Genomic DNA, 22,884 nt, shown 5'->3' on the forward strand with positions numbered 1-22,884 from the left:
CATTTTATATAAATTGACTTCTTCTTTGCTAGCTTTTTATTTCAGTCATCTTTTTATTTCTTTATTTCATTTTCATTCTCTTGGTTTTTTTTTTCTTTTCTTTAGTGCCTCTTACTAAGTTTTCATTTGAATCTGTAGTTGTTCTTCTAGGCCTGCTGTTTGCTTCCCTCTTCTCTCTTCCGTGTACTTCTTCCCAAACTGCCCTTGATCTTCTTGGAGACTTGTAATGAGAGCATGAGAGATATAGTTCACAGGGATTTAGTGGGTTTTTCTCTCCAGTTATAGGACATTTGAAGTTTGGATGTTCTTTGTGTCATAATTTTATGAAAGTATCTGTATATAGTTTTATTTGCTCTTTTCTTCACTTTTTCAGCTTTACATGACTGCTATTATCTCAGATACCCAGAATGAAGAGGGTATTTTTGTTATTAGTTAAGAAAGTTATAGAAGGAATAATCATACCTTGTGAAAACATTCAAACAGTATGCAATGGTGTATACAAATAAGTAGAAGACAACTTTCCTTGTTCTCCAGATTTGTTAACCATATGATTTTATTTTATTTATTTATTTATTTATTTATTTATTTATTTATTTATTTTTTAGGTGGAGTTTTGCTCTCGTTGCCCAGGCTGGAGTGTAGTGGCGCAATCTCAGCTCACTGCAACCTCTGCCTCCTGGGTTTAAACGATTCTCCTGCCTCAACCTCCCAAGTAACTGGGATTATAGGCACCCGCCACCACACCCGGCTAATTTTTTTGTATTTTTAGTAGAGACAGGGTTTCACCATGTTATCCAGGCTGGTCTCGAACTCCTGACCTCAGATGATCTGCCCACCTCAGCCTCCCAAAGTGCTGGGATTACAGGTGTGAGCCACTGTGCCGGGCTAATCATGTGACTTTAAAAATTATCATGAAAGGTCGGGTGCGATGGCTCACGCCTGTAATCCTAGCACTTTGGGAAGCCGAGACGGGCGGATCACGAGGTCAGGAGATCGAGACCATCCTGGGTAACATGGTGAAACCCCGTCTCTATTAAAAATACAAAAAAATTAGCCGGGTGTGGTGGCAGGCGCCTGTAGTCCCAGCTACTGGGAAGGCTGAGGCAGGGGAATGGTGTGAACCCGGGAGGCAGAGCTTGCAGTGAGCTGAGATGGCGCCACTGCACTCCAGCCTGGGCAACAGAGCAAGACTCTGTCTCAAAAAAAAAAAAAAATTATCATGAAGTTTATATCATTTACATTCTCTTCTGAAGCTGTAGTGTAGGTTAAAAAATGTACTCTATTTTGTCCAATAACTACTTATAGAAATTACAGATAAAATAGCATTTCTAATATGACAATACAAATATTAATTATGGAATAAAGTAGAGTGATTATACACAGGGAAGGATACTTTCATATATAAAAGTCACAGGATATCTTTTACATTTTTTTCTGGATCCTGTCACTTCTTTTGGATCATACCCAGTTGCTCTTTTGTTTCTTATAAATATTCTGAGTTCTTCCATATTCAAACATTAAAAAAAATGGCCCTCTCATTTCATTGGTATTTTGGGTGGCTATAGAATTCTACTTTCAAAATAATCTTCCCTTGGAAATCTAAGTCATTCCTCTCTAGTGTTCTGACATAGACATACAGTTTATTGATGATAATTGGATGTAGTCTCATTCTTGTTCTTTTTTTAGGAAAGCTTATATTTTCACTAGACATTTTTAGAATGTTCTCTTTAATTTTGGAGTTCCGAAATTTTGTTAGGCTGTATTTAGGTTTGATTTTTTTCTTTCTTTATGTTTGGTTTTGGTAGACCCTTTCATTCTGGAGTCTGTTGTCATTCTTCAGCTTAATTTATTTCTCTTTTTCTGTTCTATATTCATTACATTGATGCTGGACCTCTATGTCTCTTTATATATTTATTTTTTTCCTCATATCTTTCTTTGCTCCTATTTATATGAGATTTCCTTAGCTTTGGTTTTGCATATTTCTAACTCAGTCTTCAGACATGCTTTTTGGCCCATCCATTGAGGTTTTAAACTTTTTCTTAATGCTTTTAATTCCAGAAACTTTTGAGAGTTGTCATGTTTGTTGTGATATCCATTGTAATATGTGCTTGGTTCTGTATCTCTCGGCCTCTAATTTTTGTGCAAAGACCCTTCTCCAGGCAGATGGCCTACTTTCTACAGAGAGCGGTTCTTAGGAATTGCTGATGGCAGAATCTGTCATCAGCTGCTGTATCTGGAGGTACAGATAAACACTATTTCTTCTTTGGTTTATGGCTGCTTTTTGTATTTTTTGACTCCAAATATGGAGCTTTTTGGGCATCCTCCTTGGGGAAGATCTGGCTTACTTTTGATATCTGTGATATGTTTTGTTGATTCTTTTGATAATCCAGTACAATCTATTGTTTGAATTCCTCAAAATTTCTGGTCTACTGCTTCCATTATTTCCTATCTTTAAATTTTATGTACTTTTTTTTTTTTTTTTTTGAGACAGAGTCTAGTTCTGTTGCCTGGGCTGGAGTGCAGTGGCATGATCATGGTTCACTGCAGTGTCAAACTCCTTGGCTTAACCAATCCTCTCATCTCAGCCTCCTGAGAAGCTGGGACTATAGGCATGTTCCATCATACCCAACTAATTTTGTTATTATTATTATTATTATTTTAGAGACAAGGTCTCCTTTTGTTGCTCAGGCTGATCTTGAACTCCTAGGCTAAAGTGATTCTCCCACCTTGGCCCCCAAAAGTGTTGAGATTAGAGGCATGAGCCACGGTGTCTGGCCTATTTATTTATTTTTTATTTTACTTTATTTTATTTTAGACAGAGTCTCACTCTGTCTTCCTGGCTGGAGTACAGTGGTGTGATCTTGCCTCACTGTAACCTCCACCTCCTGGGTTCAAGCAATTCTCTTGCCTCAGCCTCCTGAGAAGCTGGGATTACAGGTGTGCGCTACCATACCTGGCTAATTTTTGTATTTTTTTTAGTAGAGATAGGGTTTTGCCATGTTGGCTGGCCAGGCTGGTCTCGAACTCCTGGCCTCAAGTTATCCACCTAAAACAACAACTTTTCTCTTATTTCACTGACATCTTGTGAGGAAGTGGAAGTAGATTGGGGTATTCAATCCATTCACTTGGACTAGAAGTATAAATCATACGTACTTTCTCTCTCTCTCTTTCTCTTTCTCTTTCTTTTTTTGACAGTCTCACTCTGTTGCCCAGGCTGGAGTGCAGCGGCACATTCTTGACTGACTGCAACCTCCATCTCCCGGGTTCAAGCAATTCTCTGCCTCTGTCTCCCAAGTAGCTGGGATTACAGGCGCCCGCCACGATGCCCGGCTAATTTTTTGTATTTTTAATAGAGACAGGGTTTCACCATATTGGCCAGACTGGTCTTGAACTCCTGACCTTGTGATCCACCCGCTTTGGCCTCCCAAAGTGCTGGGATTACAGGTGTGAGCCACTGCTTCGGGCCTCTTTCTTTTTTTTTTTTTTTGAGATGGTGTCTTGCTCCATCGCCCAGGCTAGAGTGCAGTGGTGCAATCTTGCCTCACTGCAACCTCCGCCTCCTGGGTTCAAGCCATTCTTCTGCCTCAGCCTCCTGAGTAGCCAGGACTACAGACATGTGCCACCACACCTGGCTAATTTTTGTATTTTTAGTAGAGACAGGAGTTCACCATGTTGACCAGACTGGTTTCCAACTCTTGGCCTCAGGTGATCTACCCGCCTCAGCGTCCTAAAGTGCTGGGATTACAGGCGTGAGCCACTATGTCCAGCCTCTTTTTTTTTTTTTTGAGACGGAGTCTCACCTTGTTTCCCAGGCTGGAGTGCAGCGGTGTGATCTTGGCTTACTGTTACCTCTGTCTCCTGGGTTCAAGTGATTCTCCTGCCTCAGCCTCTCGAGTAGGTGGGACTACAGGCATCTGCCACCATGCCCGGCTAATTTTTTGTATTTTTAGTAGAGATGGGATTTCACCAAGTTGACCAGGCTGTTCTTGAATTCCTGACCTCAGGTAACCCACCCGCCTCGGACTCCCAAAGTCCTGGGATTACAAGTGTGAGCCACCACGCCCAGCCTTTTTTTTTTTTCCGATTATACTTGTGTTCTAAACATCGAAAACAAAAGTAAAACACCAACAAAAAAGTAGAAGAGCCAGGTGCAGTGGCATGCACTTCTCATTCCAGCTCAAGTGGGAGGATCACTTGATCCCAGGAATTCAAGTCCAGCCTTGGCAACATAGTGAGATCGTCTCTAAAAAAAAAAATAGTTAAAAAAAAAAAATTAAAAACCCAAAACAAAACAAAATATGTTCACTCTTCCACTTCTCTCTCTACTCTTCCCAGTCTAAGATGAGTTAAGCAGGAGAAATATCCATGTTTATAGGGATTAGGCTCATAGATTAGTTTAGAATTAGGAATGTACTACTATTTACCACAGGATTTTAAAAGAAAGTTGTTCAGATACCTTTGTTTTTAAATTTCATTGTAAACATTTGATTATTTTATTGCTTAGAAAATATATGCTTTTTTCTTATTTAGAAGGAATATATAAAAAATTGTCAGAAATGTATATCCATATGTTTTGTTTTAAACTCTGGACTTTTTTTTTCAATAGTGTACTTTTCCCAACACTGGTGCTCGCATCATGATGTTCATCGGCGGTCCTGCTACTCAGGGGCCTGGAATGGTGGTTGGAGATGAGTTGAAGATACCTATAAGATCGTGGCATGACATTGACAAAGACAATGCCAAATATGTTAAAAAGGGAACTAAGGTAATTTCGACTTTTAAATCTTTTTGCCTTATTAGAAAACAGGTATTCATTTGCTGGCAGAAGAAGAATACAAATAGTTTTTGATAGAAATTGATGTTATACAGTTTGATACTACAACTGGTATTCAGAGTTGGAGAAATACTCATTTTTTCTTGATAATTTGTTATACTTTTTCTGGTTTGAAATATTTAAACACTTCATAGTAGGTGTCAGTAGGTATTTCCTTAAAAATTATTACTGAGAGAAAAATTCTATGCCTTCTTAAATATTCATGTTAAAGAATGTCTTTCTGTTTAGGAAAAGTTGTTTTTACGTTTTTCAGTTTTTCATTTCCAAGAGGCAGTCCTTAATTTTTCCTTTAGATATGAATATTGTTCATAGTTTAAATAGTCCATCATTTTCTTGTGAGTTGTTTTATGTTCATCTAACTTCCTGTTTTTTGGGTTTGTGTAAGAACATTTCACTAATGTTGATTTTTGACTCTCTTATATTGGTTCTATTTGTTAATATCTCTTAATTTTTTAATTCTCTAGAGTTCAGTTTTAGTTTAGTTTGTGCTGTATCATGTATTTTTTGATATCATCAGTATTATATTTTTGAAAGTAATTTATGACATAATTTTTGCCACTGTTAATGGATGCTTTTCTTTCTTGCCAACTAATTTCCTTTATGAACTTGGAATTTTTCTTGGTTACAGCTTCTAAAACCTTTCAAAAAAGTTTTAGGTTCGTTTATCTTACTACTTTTTGTATTTTCTTTATTTTTGGATGTTTTTGTTACTTGGGTATGGATTTAGCCAGGAAAGAGAGTTCTCCATTGTTTTTCTTTCTTCTTCTTTTTTTTTTTTTATTGAGACAAAGTCTTGCTCTGTCGCCCAGGCTGGAGTTCAGTGGCACAGTCTTCGCTCACTGCAAGCTCCACCTCCTGGGTTCATGCCATTCTCCTGCCTCAGCCTCCTGAGTAGCTGGGACTACAGGTGCCCGTCACCACGCCTGGGTAATTTTTTGTATTTTTAATAGAGACGGGGTTTCACTGTGTTAGCCAGGATGGTCTTGATCTCCTGACCTCATGATCCGCCCTCCTCGGCTTCCCAAAGTGCTGGGATTACAGGTGTGAGCCACCACGCCCGGCCTGTTGTTTTTCTATTATGTTTGTGTGTGAAGAACAAAATATGCAAGATGCCTTTCTTTAAATTTGGCTTCATCTAGGGGTTTATCTAGAAAGAGTGGCTTTTAAGGAAAAAAAATGTGAAAATGTCAGACTCACAGAAGTTGTTATATAATTTTATTAACATTACAGAAAGTTAAATAGCAAACCATAATTTAAATTATGATGAGTTATTCTTTTAGTCCTTCTTAGATCATTTTGATTTGTTAATTGAAAAAAGATGTATAGGACGATTTTGTATATTATTTTAATTAAAAAAATCTTTTGTAGCATTTTGAAGCATTGGCTAATCGAGCTGCTACAACTGGCCATGTTATTGATATCTATGCATGTGCATTAGATCAGACAGGTCTCCTGGAGATGAAATGCTGTCCCAACCTTACTGGGTATGTATTTAAATTTTTACAGTTTTTGTAATTACAAGCAAATGATGACATTTACTGATATAAAGCAATAATGACCGTTTAGGGAAAAATGGTATCTCCCCAGTACTTCAGGGCAACACATCTGTTAGTAGTTTTTGATATTCCTTTCAGTAAAGCACACTTTTAAATGTTTTAAAAAATATGGAGTTATAAAGGTCTGTTTCTAAAGCTCACTTTGATATTTTGAAGTTATTATTTTGATTTATTACTTTAACAGCATTTTTGAGATAAAATTCACATACCATAAACCTACCATTTAAAATGTCAATTTGATTCTTTTAGTATATTTACAGGATGCATAGCCATCACCATAATTTGTTTAGAACATTTGCATTACCCTAGAAACTATGTACCCATTAGCAGTTACTTCCCATTACTCCCTCCTTTCTCTTCTCACCACCCTCTCATCCTTAGACAGCTGATAATTGCCTGTTCTGGATATTTTATAAAATGGAATCATAGGCTGGATGCAGTGGCTCACGCTTGTAATCCCAGCACTTTGGGAGGCTGAGGCGAGTAGATCATGAGGTCAGGAGTTCAACACCAGCCTGGCCAAGATGGTGAAACCCCGTCTCTACTAAAAATACAAAAATTAGCCAGGCGTGGTGGCAGGCGCCTGTAATCCCAGCTACTCAGGAGGCTGAGGGAGGAGAATTGCTTGAACCGGGGTGGCAGAGGTTGCAGTGAGCCGAGATCGTGCCACTGTACTCCAGCCTGGGCGATAGATAGAGTGAAACTCTGTCTCAAAAAACAAACAAAAAAAGGAGTCAGAGCTGGGCGCCATGGCTCCCGACTGTAATCCTAGCACTTTGAGAAGCTCAGGCGGGTGGATTATCTGAGGTCAGGAGTTCAAGACCAGCCTGGCCAACATGGCAAAACCCCATCTCTACTAAAAAACACAGAAATTAGCCAGGCGTGGTGGCACTTGCCTATAATCCCAGCTACTCAGGAGGTTGAGGCAGGAGAATCACTTGAATCTGGAGGTGGAGGTTTCAGTGAGCCAAGAAGATTGTGCCACTGCACTTCAGCCTGGGCCACAGAGTGAGACTGTTTCAAAAAGAAAGGAATCAAATGGTCTTTTGTGATTGATTTCTTTTACTCAGCATAATGTTTTCAAGGTTCATCCATATTGTAGAATGTACTAATATTTTATTTTATTTTTATTGCTGAGTAAAAAGGGAACAAGGGATCAAAGTGCATTTAATAGTATTCCATTTGATGGATACACCCCATTTTGTTTAGGAATCCATCGGCTAATGAATGTTTCATTTCCACTTTCTGGCTACTGTGAATAATGGTCCTTTGAACATTGTGTTCAAGTTTTGGTGTGGAGATTGTGTTTTCGTTTCTCTTACGTATATATCTAGGAGCAGAATTGTTGTGTCATGTAGTAATCCGTCCTTAACATTTTGAGGAACTGTCAAACGGTTTACCCAAGTGACTGTACCAATTTAAATTCCCATTACCAAAGTATGATGATTCCAGTTTCTCCACATCTTTGTAAGCACTTGTTATTGTCTGTATTTTAATTTTTTTGAGATGAGGTCTTTGTTACCCAGGCTGGAGTGCAGTGTGCAATCATAGCTCACTGCAGCCACAGTTTCCAGGGCTCAAACAATCCTCGCACCTCAGCCTCCTGAGTAACTGAGACTACAAGCACATGCTACCACACCTAACTAATTGTTAATACTTTTGTTTTGCGGAGACGAGGTCTCACTTTGTTGCCCAGGCTGGTCTTGAACTTCTGGGCTCGATCCTCCTGCCTCTGCTTCTCAAAATGCTGGGATTACAGGTGTGAGCCACCGTGCCCAGCCTATTGTCTGTCTTTTTGATGATATCTGTCCAAGTGGGTGTGAAGTAATATCTCATTGTGGTTTTGATTTGCATTTCCCTGAAGACTAATGATGTTGAGCATCTTTTTATGTGCTTACTGGCCATGTGTATATCTTTGGAGAAATGTCTGTTCAGATTCTTTATCCATTTTTAATTTGGGCTATTGATTTTCTTTTTTTTTTTTTTTTTTTGATTTTCTTTTTATTGTTAAAATAGTTTGTTATGTGGATATAAATTCCTTTATCAGATATATGACTTAAAGATATTTTCTGTTACGGGTTTTTTCCCTCACTTTTTTCTTTTTGAGACAGAGTCTCACTGTGTCGCCCAGGCTAGAGTGCAGTGGTGTGATCTAGGCTCACTGCAACTTCTGCTTCCTGGGTTCAAGTGATTCTCCTATCTTAGCTTCCCCAGTAGCTGGAATTACAGGTGTGCACCACCATGCCTGGCTATTTTATATTTTTAGTAAAGACAGGGTTTCACCATGTTGGCCAGCCTGGTCTTGAATTCCTGACCTCAAGAGATCCACCCACCTCGGCCTCCTAAAGTACTGGGATTACAGGTGTGAGCCACTGCACCCGGCCTCCCTCACTTTCTTGATGGTATTGTTTGCAGCACAAAAGTTTTAAATTTTGATGAAACCTAGTTCATGCTTTTTCTTTCTTTTTTTTTTTTGAGATGGAGTCTTGCTGTCACCCAGGCTCTGTCACCAGGCTTGGACCCGCCTCCCGAGTTCAAGTGATTCTCCTGCCTCAGCCTCCCAAGTAGCTGGGACTGCAGGAGCCTACCACCACACCCGGCTAATTTTTTTTTTGTATTTTTAGTAGATACTGGGTTTCACCATGTTGGCCAGGCTGGTCTTGAACTCCTGTCCTTGTGATCTGCCCACCTCAGTCTCCCAAAGTGCTGGGATTACAGACCTGAGCCACCATGCCTTGAGTTTTAAAATTTTAAATTTTTAAAATTTTGAGACAGAGTCTCGCTGTGTTGCCCAGGCTGGAGTGCAGTGGTACGATCTTAGCTCACTGCAACCTCTGCCTCCCAGGTTCAGGTGATTCTTGTGCCTCAGCCTCCCAAGTATCTGGATTACAGGCATGTATCACCTTGCCTGGCTAATTTTCATATTTATTTCAAGTTACCTGCCTGCCTTGGTCTCCCAAAGAGCTGGGATTACAGGCATGAGTCACTGTGCCCAGCCAACAATTGATTTTTATATGTTGATTTTATATCCTGCAAACTTGCGGAACTTGTTTATTAGTTTTAATAGTTTTTCTGTGGACTTCTTAGGATTTTCTCTATATAACATCATGTCATCTGCAAATTGGTATTGTTTTACTTCTTCCTTCCCATCTACATGCTTTTTCTTTTCCTTGCCTAATTGCCCTGGCTGGAATGTCTGTTAAAAATGATTAAAAATGATGAGAGTGAATATCCTTGTATTGTTCTTGATCTTTGGGGGAAGTTGTTTAGTCTTTTTTTTTTTTCTTTTTTTGAGATGGAGTTTCCGTCTTGTTGCCCAAACTGGAGTGCAGTGGCACAATCTCTGCTCACTGCAACCTCCACCTCCTGGGTTCAAGTGATTCTGCTGCCTCAGCCTCCCGAATAGCTGGGACTACCGACATGCACCATCATGCCCAGCTCATTTTTGTATTTTTAGTAGAGATGGGGTTTCACCATGTTGGTCAGGCTGGTCTTGAACTCCTGACCTCAGGTGATCCACCCGCCGCGGCCTCCCAAAGTGCTGGGATTACAGGCATGAGCTACTGAGCCCAGCCCTGTTTAGTCTTCTACCATTAGAAGATACTAGCTGTGGATTTCATCAGATTAAATAAGTTCCCTTCCAAAAACTCATGAAAATGTGTTTTTGGATTTTGTTAAATGCTGTTTCTATAGCTATTGACATGATCATGTGGCTTTTGTCCTTATTAATATGGTATATTGCACTGCTTTTTGGATTTTAAACCTACCTTGAATTTCTGGGATGAATCTCACTTGGTCATGGTGTATAATCCTTTTTATTGTTGCTAAATTCAATTTGTTAGCATTTTGTTGAGGATTTTTGCATCTGTCTTCATAGGAGATACTGGCCTGAAGTTTTCTTTTGTTTGGTGTTGGCATCAGGATAACTGTCTTCATAGAATGACTTGGGAGATATTCTTTCCTCTTCCATGAGCAGTTATTATTTTTGAAATAATTAGGCTTAAAAATCTATTAGATATGTCACCCTTTCTCAGGTTTATTTATTCAATTCATTCATCTAATAAAAATGAATGAGCACCTGCTATGTAGCAAACTGCTCAAGGCACTGCAAGTAAAGCAGTGAACCAAACATAAAAATCTTTGCCCTCATGAAGCTTATCTTCTAGTGCAGGGCTCTTCCGTGTAATTTCCCAGTGGATATATTCTTTGTGCTATCCCATTGAAATGTGGTATGACTGAGGAAGTAAAAGTTTAATTTTAATTGCTTTACATTTAAATGTAACTAGCCACATGTTAGATTGTACAGTTCTAATGAGAGGAGATGGGATAAGTATGGTAGATAGGATGTCAGATGGTGATAGCAGTGGGAAGGAAAAAAGGTCAGGAAAGAAGAATTGGGGTTTGCAGTTCTAAATAGGATGAATAGGCAAGGCCTTATTGAAGGTGATATTTTAGCAAAGATGTAAGGAAGTGACAGTCATGTGTGTATATGAAGTAAGAGTATTCCAAGCGAGGAATAGCAAGTGCAAATTTGAGAATGTACCTGGGGCCAGGCGCTATGACTCACACCTGTGTAATCCTAGCAGTTTGGGAGGCTGAGGTGGGTGGATTGCTTGAGCTCAGGAGTTTGAGACCAGTCTGGGCAACATGGTGAAACCCTGTCTCTACCAAAAATACAAAAATTAGCTGGGCATGGTGGTATGTGCCTGTAGTCCCAGCTCCTTGGGGGGCTGAGGTGGGAAGATTGCTGGAGCTTGGGAAGTCGAGGCTATGGTGAGCCATGATTGCATCACTGCACTCCATCCTGGGTGACAGAGTGAGACCTGGGTTCAAAAAATAATAATAAAAAAGAGAATGTACCTGTGATGTTGAGAAATAGCAAGGAGAACAAAGTAGCTGGAATGGAGTGAGTGAGGAGGGTAGGTTACAAAGGCCTGTTTAAAGGGCTTTGGACTTTACCTTGAGTGAGATGGGAAGGCATTGGAGAGTTTTCAACAGAGGAGTTTGATGATCTGACTTAATGGTTTAAAAAGATCGCTGACTTCATTTGTCTTTAGTAGAGTATAGGGATGTAAGAATACCAAGTGATGGTAGTACAGATGGTGGGAAGTAGTTGGATTTTGGATTTATTTGGAAGATAGATGTAAGGGTGTGGACAATTCCTTCATAGAGGTTTACTGTAAAAGGGAGCAGAGAAATGGGATGTATTATCAGGTATAATGAAGAGTTAGATCATCATAGATAACATGTTTGTAGAAAATCTGAAATAATCTATAAACTATTGATATTAATATGTGAAGTTGGCAAGACTTCTGGATCAAGGTCAGTGTACAAAGTTTAATTATAAATGTATGTACCAGTAACATTAAAAAACGTAAAAGGATGCAATTTCTAATAAGCATCAGAGATAACATAAAAACTTTTAATGATATCGAAAATAAAATTATAGTCAATTAATTACAACTCATCAGTTTTATTCTTTTGCCTATTTCAATTTTTGATTGTATCTTTTATTGATGTTTAAGTAATAAAGTATTTTAAAAATGTGAACAAGTATGTCTAAATATTTGTATGCCTATATGTACCCCCCCTTTTATATAAACAGAATATTTTACACATCTTTCACCTCTTTGTGTTTTTCACTTATATCCTAGAAATCAGTCTGTAGCAGTGTATTACTCCATTGTGTGGATGTAATATTTTTTCAGCTAGTCTCTAATTACAGGATTATTTGGATTGTTTTCAGTTTTGTGTTATTCTGAGTTTGTGTTTGAAATACGGTATTTCAAACACAAGGAAAAAAGGAAACAAAAAACATTTGTTGTTACAAATAGTGCTTCAGTGAATAACCTTGTGACTGTATTTTGTTTCTCTGTTTTTGTTTTGTTACAGTATCTTTGAAATAGATTACTATTAGTGGGGTGGCTGGATTAAGGAGGAAATCCATATATAATTTTGTTAGATATTATCAAGTTGCTCTGTACTGGGGTTGTACCATTTTGCAGTCCTAGCAGAAGTGTATGAGAGTGCCCGTTTTTCCATAGCTTCACCAACATAATATGTTGCTGTCAAACTGATTTTTGCCAATCTATTAGAGAAGGAATGGTATCAAAATGGTTTTTAACTTTCAAGTTAATATTAAAAATTTTTTAAATTAAAAAAGTAGGTATATGCTTATTGAAAAAAATTTAAAGTAAGTGTATAAAGTGAAAATACTCTCTTAATTTTCTTCCATTCTCATTTGCTCGGTATAACATGTATATTTCATGTGACACAGGCAATACATGCATATACATACACACACATACTCATTTTTAAGAGTGAGAATGAGCCGGCTGGGTGGCTCATGCCTGTAATCCCAGCACCTTGGCAGCCCGAGGTGAGCATATTGTTTGAGCCCAGAAGTTCAAGACCAGCCTGGGCAACATGGCAAAACCCTATCTCTACAAAAAAACAAAAAAATTAGCTGGGCATGTTGGTGCGTGCAACCTGTAGTCCAGCTACTTGGGAGGCTGAGGTAGGAGGATGGCTTGAGCCCAGGAGGTTGTGGCTGCAGTGAGCCGTGATTGTGCCACTGCACTCCAGCCTGGGCGACAGAGTGAGACCCTGTCTGAAAAAAAAAAAAAAGAGAGAATGCATGCTGGAAACTGTCAGGTACCTTTACCAATATGGAGAACATTTGTTACTATATACTCTTCTGTACCTTTTGAATTTTTTAATATAGTGGATATATTGCCTATTTAAAGAAGAATTTTTAAAAAATTACCAAAGACAAATGCACCTGTTAGGGGCACTCTGTTATCCTTGGAATTGAGGTTGTTTGTGGGGTGAGGATATTCTCATATATATTTGAATATTAAAAATGAGTAATACAGCACATTTTGGGAAATATCTTTAAAATTTATTGGTAGTCTTGAGAGGTAATTTTCTTCTATGATTTTTTTTATTTTTTATTTATTTTTTTATTTTTATTCTTTCCATGCAGAGGATACATGGTAATGGGTGATTCTTTCAATACTTCCTTATTCAAACAAACTTTTCAAAGAGTCTTTACCAAAGACATGCATGGACAGTTTAAAATGGGCTTTGGTGGTACACTAGAAATAAAGGTAAGAACCAAAACTTGGCATGTGTGATATGTTATCAAGAGACAACTTATAGGCTTGAGTATAATTCTAAAATGTCATTAATCAAATTTAGTATTTGCTTTCAAAATTGTGGTTATTTTATATTGAAACCTGAGTTAGAGATTTTCTTCACCACAAGAGTGTCATCATTCAATGTATGAGACTTTACTTGAGCATTTCTGAACAATTGTTAGAAAAGTAGAATAATATTGGTAAAATAATTCTTTAACTTTTATTTTTTTCTTTATAAAGGGCTTAACTCTTTAAAGTATGTTTTATCTTCTTCTTCTTCTTTTTTTTTTTTTTTAATTTCTTGAGACAGAGTCTTCCTCTGTCGCCCAGGCTAGAGTGCAGTGGCATGATCTTGTCTCACTGCAGCCTCCGTCTCCTAGGTTCAAGTGATTCTCCAGCCTCAGCCTCCTGAGTAGCTGGGACTACAGGTGTGTGCCACCGTGTCTGGCTAATTTTTGTATTTTTAGTAGAGATGTGGTGTCATCATGTTGGCCAGGCTGGTTCAAACTCCTGACCTCAGGTGATCTGCCTGTCTCAGCCTTCCAAAGTGCTGAGATTACAGGCATGAGCCATCATGTCCGGCCTGTTTTATCTTTTGTAGAGCCAAATCTATTTATGTTAGTGCTAGGTTAATGATGGGAATTGTTATCTAACTTAAGAGGAAACTGTTTTTTACCTTTGGATAATCAGTAATTGTTTTATGATTAGTTGTTACTACATAATTCTATCATTTATTTCAAATTTGGAGTTAAAATACCCAAAGGCTAAGTGCTTCTAATCCTAATTGATTATTTTTAAATTAATTCTAAGCACATTAATTTTGAATTTTCATTAAATATTTATTAAACTTGTTTTATTGAATGCTTGCTATATGCCCAACATTGTGTGGGAAATTACAGAGATGTCTAGGGATATCTAAGGTACATGTCTTGCTGTAGAGACACTTAGCATTCTCTTGATAGAGAGGCAGGAAAATAAAACAGTGCATGTGACAGAATGACATAATAATTATAAAAACGCTATAAAGGTTTAGAGAAGAAAAATGAACATATATAGGACACAATTTATTCTAGAGGAGTGTGACTTACAGTTTTTTTTTTTTTTTTTTTTTTGAGAGAGTTTCGCTCTTGTTGCCCGGCTGGAGTGCAGTGTCGTGATCTCAGCTCACCATAACCTCTGCCTCCTGGGTTCAAGCGATTCTCCTTCCTCAGCCTCCTGAGTAGCTGGGATTACAGGCATGTGTCACCATGCCCAGCTAATATTGTATTTTTAGTAGAGACGGGGTTTCTCCATGTTGGTTAGGCTGATCTTGAACTCCCGACCTCAGGTGATCAACCCGCCTCAGCCTCTCAAAGTGTTGGGATTACAGGCATGAGCTATCGTGCCTGGGCACAGTTTTTTTTTTTTTTTTTTAAAAGATGTTAGAGGATAATGCATTTTATTCAGGAACCTGGTGTGAGGAGAGGCATAGAGGTGAGAATCAGCATTGTATGTTTGAGAAAACTGCCCAGTGAGAGTAGATGCTTTGTATTGGAATGAGGGGAAATAGCTTAAATTTGTGGGAGCTGGTTGTAGTGTGCAGACATATGTGTCATATTAGGTATTTTGTGTAAGATTCATCTGACAGTGCTATTCTGCGTATGTCAGGTAAAAGAATCTCAAGTAAGAATAGTAGGCTTTCTAATTTTTTTTTTTTAGATAGAAGGTATTGTGATAGCTTAAATTTTGGTGGCAGGAGAGACTGGGTAGAGACCAATCTTGGTGACAGATTTTCTTTGGGAGGAAAAATAGAATAGGGTGTCTAAGGTTTTGGATTAGGATTTGTGAATTTTGGGTGAGCAGGTAGGAGTGTGAAGTCAGGATGAGGTTCCCAAATGGAGACCTCCTATGTGCTAATGAAAATAGAAGATTAAAATTAGGTCGGTGCCAGATTTTTAATTTGGCAGTGAGCATAGAAGTGCTCATTGATTATTTTTCATGTTAGTATATTTTCATTGGCTTTGAGTTTTAAATATAGATGAATATCTTATATTCTTATACACCTGTAGTTGAACATTTGAACTTACCTTTGAGGAAACCGAATATGCTATATTCTTATTTTGCAGACCTCAAGGGAAATAAAGATTTCAGGAGCCATTGGACCCTGTGTGTCACTTAATTCTAAAGGACCCTGTGTGTCTGAAAATGTAAGTTGTGTTTATTCTAAAAAGAAAATATAGGGCCAGAAACTGTGGCTTGCACCTGTAATCCTAGCTACTTGGGAGGCTGAGGCAGGAGGATTGCTTAAGCCCAGGAGTTAGAGACCAACTCAGGCAACACAGAGAGACCCTGTTCCCCACCCGTTATCCCCGCCAAAAAAGAAAAAAAGATACAGTGAATGCACAGGATAGCATCAACAAGAACTTGGGATGGCAGCCTATAGCATTCCTTTCAGAATTCTTATATTGGTTGTTTTATGTAGTTCAGCTTACATTGGTATACCTCCATTCGTGGTTGCTCTTTCTGCATACCCTTTTCCCATCCACCCCTAATTAAAACTTTTGTACTGTCACCAGTCTTCTATTTTTTATGCCTAAATTATGTCTTGCCCCAGTGTACCTAAAAAAAAAACAACTAATGATTTGGAAATTTGGAGACTTCTGAAAGTCAAAATTAGCTCTAAATTGATTTTTGTTACCAGAATTTTCAAAAAAAGTAACCAAATTAGCCAGATTTGGAATTTCAGTTCTTTATGTTATTTTTATCCAATTTAATGGAAGTATAATGCACTGTAAAATGTAGCTGTAGAGAGGATGATGGGACAAATAATACAAAGTGGGTAATCAACTTTAAAAATGGCAAAGCTAAAAAATTAATATATATAAGCAGTTTGCATGGTAAAGGTCTATCTATATCTATGACGTTTTCTTGGGAATCAGAGTGCTTAACAATTCTCATCCAGAGAACATGTGTTCGTAAATGCATATATTATACGTTAAATCAGTTCCTCTTTATATAGATTAAGTAGTTGGATAGAAGGATAATGTTAGTTGCAACTACTTCATTAAATAGCATATGCTTTTATTTTTTATTTATTTATTTTTTGAGATGGAGTCTCGCTCTGTTGCCCAGGCTGGAGTGCAGTGGTGCCATCTCGGCTCACTTGCAGGTTCCGCCTCCTGAGTTCATGCCATTCTCCTGCCTCGGCTTTACGAGTAGCTGGGACTACAGGTGTCTGCCACCATGCCCAGCTACTTTTTTGTGTTTTTAGTAGAGACGGGGTTTCACCGTTTTAGCCAGGATGGTCCCGATCTCCTGACCTTGTGATCCACCTGCCTCAGCCTCTCAAAGTGCTGGGATTACAGGTGTGAGCCACTGCGCCTGGCCAAATAGCATATGTTTTTAAAGACAACAGTATGAAGAACTTATATTAATGCTTTTGTAATTTACTTAGCAAGAATTTGAATTTTACTTTTATTATGTAAAAATTGTTTTGTTTTTATTATGTAAAAAATGCTTTATTTTATAATATACTTATAGTCTTAACATATTTTAAGCTCTTAACATTATTGAATTAGTTTGAAACATGACTTCTTTTTTCCTATGGTCTTTTTCCTTTTTCACCTTAATATAAAATTAATAAATTGTGTCTCTAACTTTCAAACATGCTTTATTTTATTTTACAGGAGATAGGAACAGGTGGCACATGTCAGTGGAAGATATGTGGACTTAGTCCCACTACAACCTTGGCCATATATTTTGAGGTTGTCAATCAGGTATGACTTTCTACATCTGAATATCAAAATGTACATTTGAGTAAGTACTTACTTTAGACCATGAATAGTTCATATATTTTTTTCCTATAGTAGATATAACCCAAAATTTATTTTCTGTATTGGAATTTATATATATATATATTTTATATTTTTCAAGGCTAAACTACTTGGTGAGAGGACATATTGTAATAGAAATGCAGGGAAACCTATGAACGCCAAACCTTGGATAGCCCAACTTTTAGTCTGTTTTCTTTCTTTCTTTCTTTTTGAATATAAACTTGAAGGATAAATGCAGTTACTTAAAATTCCCTTCTACTTACACATTTTTGCAATTAGATGTCTAGCTTTTTCTAGTTGTCACAAAGTATATATGATACATGAGTCTTCCTACAGGAAGGTCTCATATGTCAAAATCCATAGAAAAAGTTTGGAAAGTAATCATATTTGGGAAGAATTTTTTTTTTCTGCCACAGGAGGTAATTAATCACATTGAAGAATAATATAAATTACTGACTTATTTATTAATAGTTTTTAGGCATAAAATGAACCATAAAATATTAACAATCAGCTTTCCTAAGGCAGGTGCAATAGTTTTTTTTTAAACATTAAAATTTATAAGAAATATACTGACTCTTATTGACAAAAGCAAAACAAAATGACACACAAAAACAAAGCAAGAATGTCTTGTCAGAAGGCATGAATAAAGTTTTCCTATTGACTACTTGTATTTCTTTCTGATGATAATTATTATATATTGCTATTAGTTTCTTCTCATTATTAATCTTTCATTGGTTGGTTGTTCATCATATGATTATGTTCCTTAAAGTTCTGCTTTCATCTTCTATACCTAGGGGACGAGGACTTAGCTCAATTTCTCTTTATCCAGTTACAAGTTGAACATCTCAAATCTGAAATCTGAAATGTTTCAAAATCTGGAACTTTATGAACGCTGACATGACACTCAAAGAAAATGCTCATTGGAGAGCATTTTGGATTTTGGAGTTTTGGATTTGGGGATGTTCAATTGGTATAAGGCAAATATTCCCAAGTTTGAAAAAATATAAAATCCAAAACATTTCAGGACCCAAGCATTTTGGATAAGGGATATCCAAACTGTGCAGTTTGGCTTAAATGACCTCACTTAGGTCTTGTCTTTTAATTTCTTTGTGCTCTCCCTTTTCTTTGTTCTTTCATGTCCCTCTGGCTTATATATTACTTGAAAATTGATTTCCTAGCGGGACTGACTTCTCTCATTCTTGAGTATTTTCTCCTCTCCCAAATTAATTTCTGTGTGACAAATTATAACTGTTTTGAATGCTTTGGAAATGAAGTATCCTCCTAATCAATTTTAGAATGAATTATTTTTAGTGCTAGGACATGCAGCGTGTGATTATATGACAACAACATAGTAAAATTTGCTTAGGTTTTACTCCATTGTATTTATACAGCATAATGCTCCAATTCCTCAAGGAGGGCGTGGTGCAATCCAGTTTGTGACTCAGTATCAGCATTCAAGTGGGCAGAGACGCATCCGAGTGACCACCATTGCTAGGAAGTAAGTTGTATTTGTTAAGAGATTTGATTTTCATATCACAACTATCTGAGTTGTGTTTCCAAAGTGGATTCCTATTTTGGGTGACATCCATGACTAGCAAGTGAATATTTGTGACTAATAGTATTTTATTTATTTCTTTCTAACCCAGCTTATTTGCTACAATATTCATTACTAAGAACTGTAAGAGCAATTTTAAAAAGTACTTCTATGGCACAAGTATACATATGTAATAAACCTGCACGTTATGCACATGTACCCTAGAACTTAAAGTATAATAATTAAAAAAAAAAAAAAAAAGTACTTCTAAGACACAGCCTTCAAAATATTATTTACCTCATTCCTGTGAGAGGAGAAAAATCAAACATTTACCTATAATAGTCAATAATAATATATATAATCCATTATATATATGATAGCACGTTAATTAATCACATTACTTTTCAACTAGTGATAAAAATTCTTAGCTATTTTTTTCAAGTTTTATTAGTCATTTAATTCATCTGTTAAGCCATTACTCAGCTTCTGCTTTGTGGAGTAGGTTCTGTTGTGGGAGAGTATGAATGCAGAAGCCGTGAACATACTTAGCCTCCTGCTATATGACGGTGTGGTATAGAGTAGTCCTCACACTGTCTGTGGTAAAGGACCACAGACAGTGGTTTTTTCCCTAATCCTTCGGGTACAGATGCTTTTATTAAATACAATAAAAATGAATTACTAGAACAATGAAATTTTAAAAAGTGATTTAAAACAAACTCCCTGTTTTATGTTATTAGATTAATAAGATACAAGATTATTCTGTGAAGTCGCTCAGTTTCTAAATATTTATTGTCAATTCCTCTATTGACTTCATGGCACTGGTTCACATACCACACTTTGACTAGCACTTGTTGAGACCACAAAAGGTAAAGTCTGTATCTAACAGATTCAATTATAGGGTAGTATTTTGTGTAGCATAGTCATTTTCTAATTTGTTGTTATAGGCAGGGTCCCCAAAAGGGAATAAAAGGCCCAACAGATACCTTTTCTTATTCCTATCTTTGTGATAGATTCTCCGAATAAGGCATGTATTTGTTCATGTGCTCTTTGCCCAGGATTTGCAGAGACAACAAATTTAATTGAATTTAGTACTCTTCTTTTTATTAAGAATTAGGAATAAATTATTTTGCTGCTACTTTGGTATCTCTATGTATTTGTGAAGTATAAAACAAAAGGAAAATAATTGTGGAATGAGTTTAGTTGGGAAGAGATTTTTAGATGAGGTGAATCTATAAATGAACAGGCTTTGGTCTTTATTTCTATTTGTCTTGAACTTGGTTGTCTGGATAGGGAAAGTGTTGATCAGTAAACTTACCCAGTTTAGTCATGGTCTAGACAATGGACAAGGAAGGCATTTGTAGCTCTCATTTTCATTAACTGTACTTAAACTTTAGCTTCATTCTTGAAAATCTTAAGACTTTTGGTGAGTGATGGACATGAACACAACATTTGAACTGAGTATTAGTTGTATTGGATGATCTATTACTTAGCACAGGGTTGTACATAGATTGACTGTCCTGTTCTTTTACCTTGCTTTGACTTCATGTCCTGGAACAATGTCACGGGGATACATTATTCATTTGAAGAAAAAATGTCAACTGAACCTTCCCTTAGATTTGTTCAGATTTCAGATAAGGAACTTGGAAGTACTGATTCTTGGCAAACTTCTCAGTTTATTTATGCCTCTCAACATGTGTGCGCGCACACACAGACACGTGTGCGCACACATTAAATTTGACATTCAGAACATTTGTTTAAGGAAACAACGACGTACCAAATGAGGGAGTTTTTACATTTTGCAGAGTCACTGGTTTATACTACTTAAAAATGTCTTGGAAGACAAAGTCTGAGCAACTGATCCAGATTAAAGGATACTAAAGAAATATTAACACTAATGCCAATGTGTGATCCTGGACAAAATGCGATGTCAGGGAAAAATTTCGCTTTAGAAGCTATTATTAGACAATTGGGTAAATATGAATATGGTCTCTTTCTATATGATAATAACATTATATCAGTGTTAGATTTCACCAATTTAATAATTGGAGCTATATAAGATAATTTTTTGTTCTTAGGAGATAGACACTGAAGTATTTCGGGCAGAAGGTCATAATATCTCCAACTTAATCTAGAAAAGTTCAGCAAAAAATGTGTATATAAATGGAGAGAGAGAATGATAATGCAGATGTGTTAAAATGCTAACAATTGATCAATCTAGGTGATGGATATATAGGAGTTTATTCCACTCTTCTTACTGTCTTTATGTTTGAAATATTTTTAAAATGAAAAGTTTTAAAAGGTTAGATTACTCTTTCAAGAGACAGGTTGCTGTCTTGTGAGAAATATCGTGGGCTTATATATTTTCAGTTTGCACAGAATTTATGAGGCTGTTTGTAGAGAGATATGTGTGTTATGGTGCCATTTATAGCATTGTTCTTACCAAAAGCATCCATCTTTTCGAGTTAACTTATCCCAACCATTTCCAATGATCAGAGCATCTTGTTTTTTTTGTTGTAGTTGTGTGTTTTTGTTTTGTTTTGTTTTGTTTTTTTTTAAACTAGGACTATGACTATAGGGGCCTAGACAAGTGTTTTTGTTAAGTGAATAAGCCATATGAAAATAAAGGCTCCTGAGAAGACAAAGTTACTCTATTTTTCATATAGAAAATAACTTTGATCCAGGAATTTTGGTTTAAACTAGTTGTAAGAATCACGGTGAAGGGGTATGGGAAATGTAGAATACCGATTTTTACAATGTCAAGAAGCCCTTTAAACTTGACTTTAAGAACATACCTTTTAATTTATGTCTAAACAAATAATAAGTAGTAAATTTGCATGTGTTCACTTGGAATGTATTTCCTCTATTGCACCATTATATTTTCAGAATAAAAAAAATCACCTTCATAGTTCAGTTTAAAGCAAATAAATATGGTCATTCAAGTTTGGAAAGTACTGATTCAAACAGTGTTGTTTTTAATTCTTTGATTTTTAAAATTAAAATTAAAATAATTAATAAAACACTAAACCAAACTATTAGTATAATCATGAAGTCTTTAAATTGCATTAAAACATAACTTTCAAAATTGCTAATGTCTTCTTTTACACATTCTCGTTCTTTTTTGCTTCTTACTGTTTACCACACTGAGATAATTCACACGTTTCAACCATCTGCAAAACATTTAATAATTATTTGCTTATTGAAAGAAAATTAAAAATACAGAAAGAAGGGAGAAGAGTTTTAAACGTGCTACTGCCTGAATTCCCTTAGGATCACTCTTACATGTAAAAGTGGTTCAGCATTTATTTTCAAGAAGTCTATAAGTATGTCTGGCCAGTCACTATATCTGAAATATTAAACAAACAAACATAAAATGTATTGCTGAGTCTACCCAGGATCAGTTTGACTAGATTGGATTTATACAGCATTTGGATTTAATAAATTGCTGCTATTTTATGTGTAATATCAAATTATTCCCTTAGACTGAAATTTTTACTTGTTAACTTTTCATTGGTTTTTAGGCAGTGTATTAACATGGAAATAAAAGAATACAAAGTAATTTTAATTACTTGATTTTTATCACTAATGATTGAAAGACTAATGAGAAACTTCTGACACTTAATTCATTTTCCAGTGGAATAAACAAGAATTACTTAGGTTGAGAGAAAACCTTTATTTTTGTATAGTTTGTATTTCTATATTTAAATACAAAATTATTTTTTAAAATTTAATTTAAAAAATTAAATGAAATTTTAAAGTTGGATATAGGGACTTGCATATCTATGTGTGGGGACACACATATATGCAATTATTTTTACTCGTAAAAATCTTTTATTGGCCAAGTGTGGTGACTCATGCCTATAATCTCAGTGCTTTGGGATGGCTGAGGCAGGAAGATCACTTGAGTCCAGGAGTTGGAGACTAACCTGGGCAACATAGTGAGACCTTCATCTCTAAAAAAATGGTTTTAAATTAGCTGGGTATGGTGGTCTGCGCCTGTAGTCCTGATACT

At 36.5% G+C, this 22,884-nt stretch overlaps 1 protein-coding gene across 2 annotated transcripts in view; it reads left to right on the forward strand.

Moving 5' to 3' along the window:
• Positions 1-22,884, forward strand: part of SEC23A (Sec23 homolog A, coat complex II component) — a 73,436-nt gene that overhangs the window by 24,609 nt on the left and 25,943 nt on the right. For both annotated transcript variants that reach the window (XM_030930000.1, XM_030930001.1), the window contains exons 8-13: positions 4,607-4,765; positions 6,203-6,318; positions 13,376-13,499; positions 15,635-15,715; positions 17,195-17,284; positions 18,733-18,839. In XM_030930000.1, coding sequence (XP_030785860.1) covers positions 4,607-4,765; positions 6,203-6,318; positions 13,376-13,499; positions 15,635-15,715; positions 17,195-17,284; positions 18,733-18,839 — 677 coding nt within the window. The remainder of the gene's footprint in view (positions 1-4,606; positions 4,766-6,202; positions 6,319-13,375; positions 13,500-15,634; positions 15,716-17,194; positions 17,285-18,732; positions 18,840-22,884) is intronic.

Source organism: Rhinopithecus roxellana, chromosome 5, assembly GCF_007565055.1.
Source record: "Rhinopithecus roxellana isolate Shanxi Qingling chromosome 5, ASM756505v1, whole genome shotgun sequence".
NCBI classification, from domain to species: domain Eukaryota; kingdom Metazoa; phylum Chordata; class Mammalia; order Primates; family Cercopithecidae; genus Rhinopithecus; species Rhinopithecus roxellana.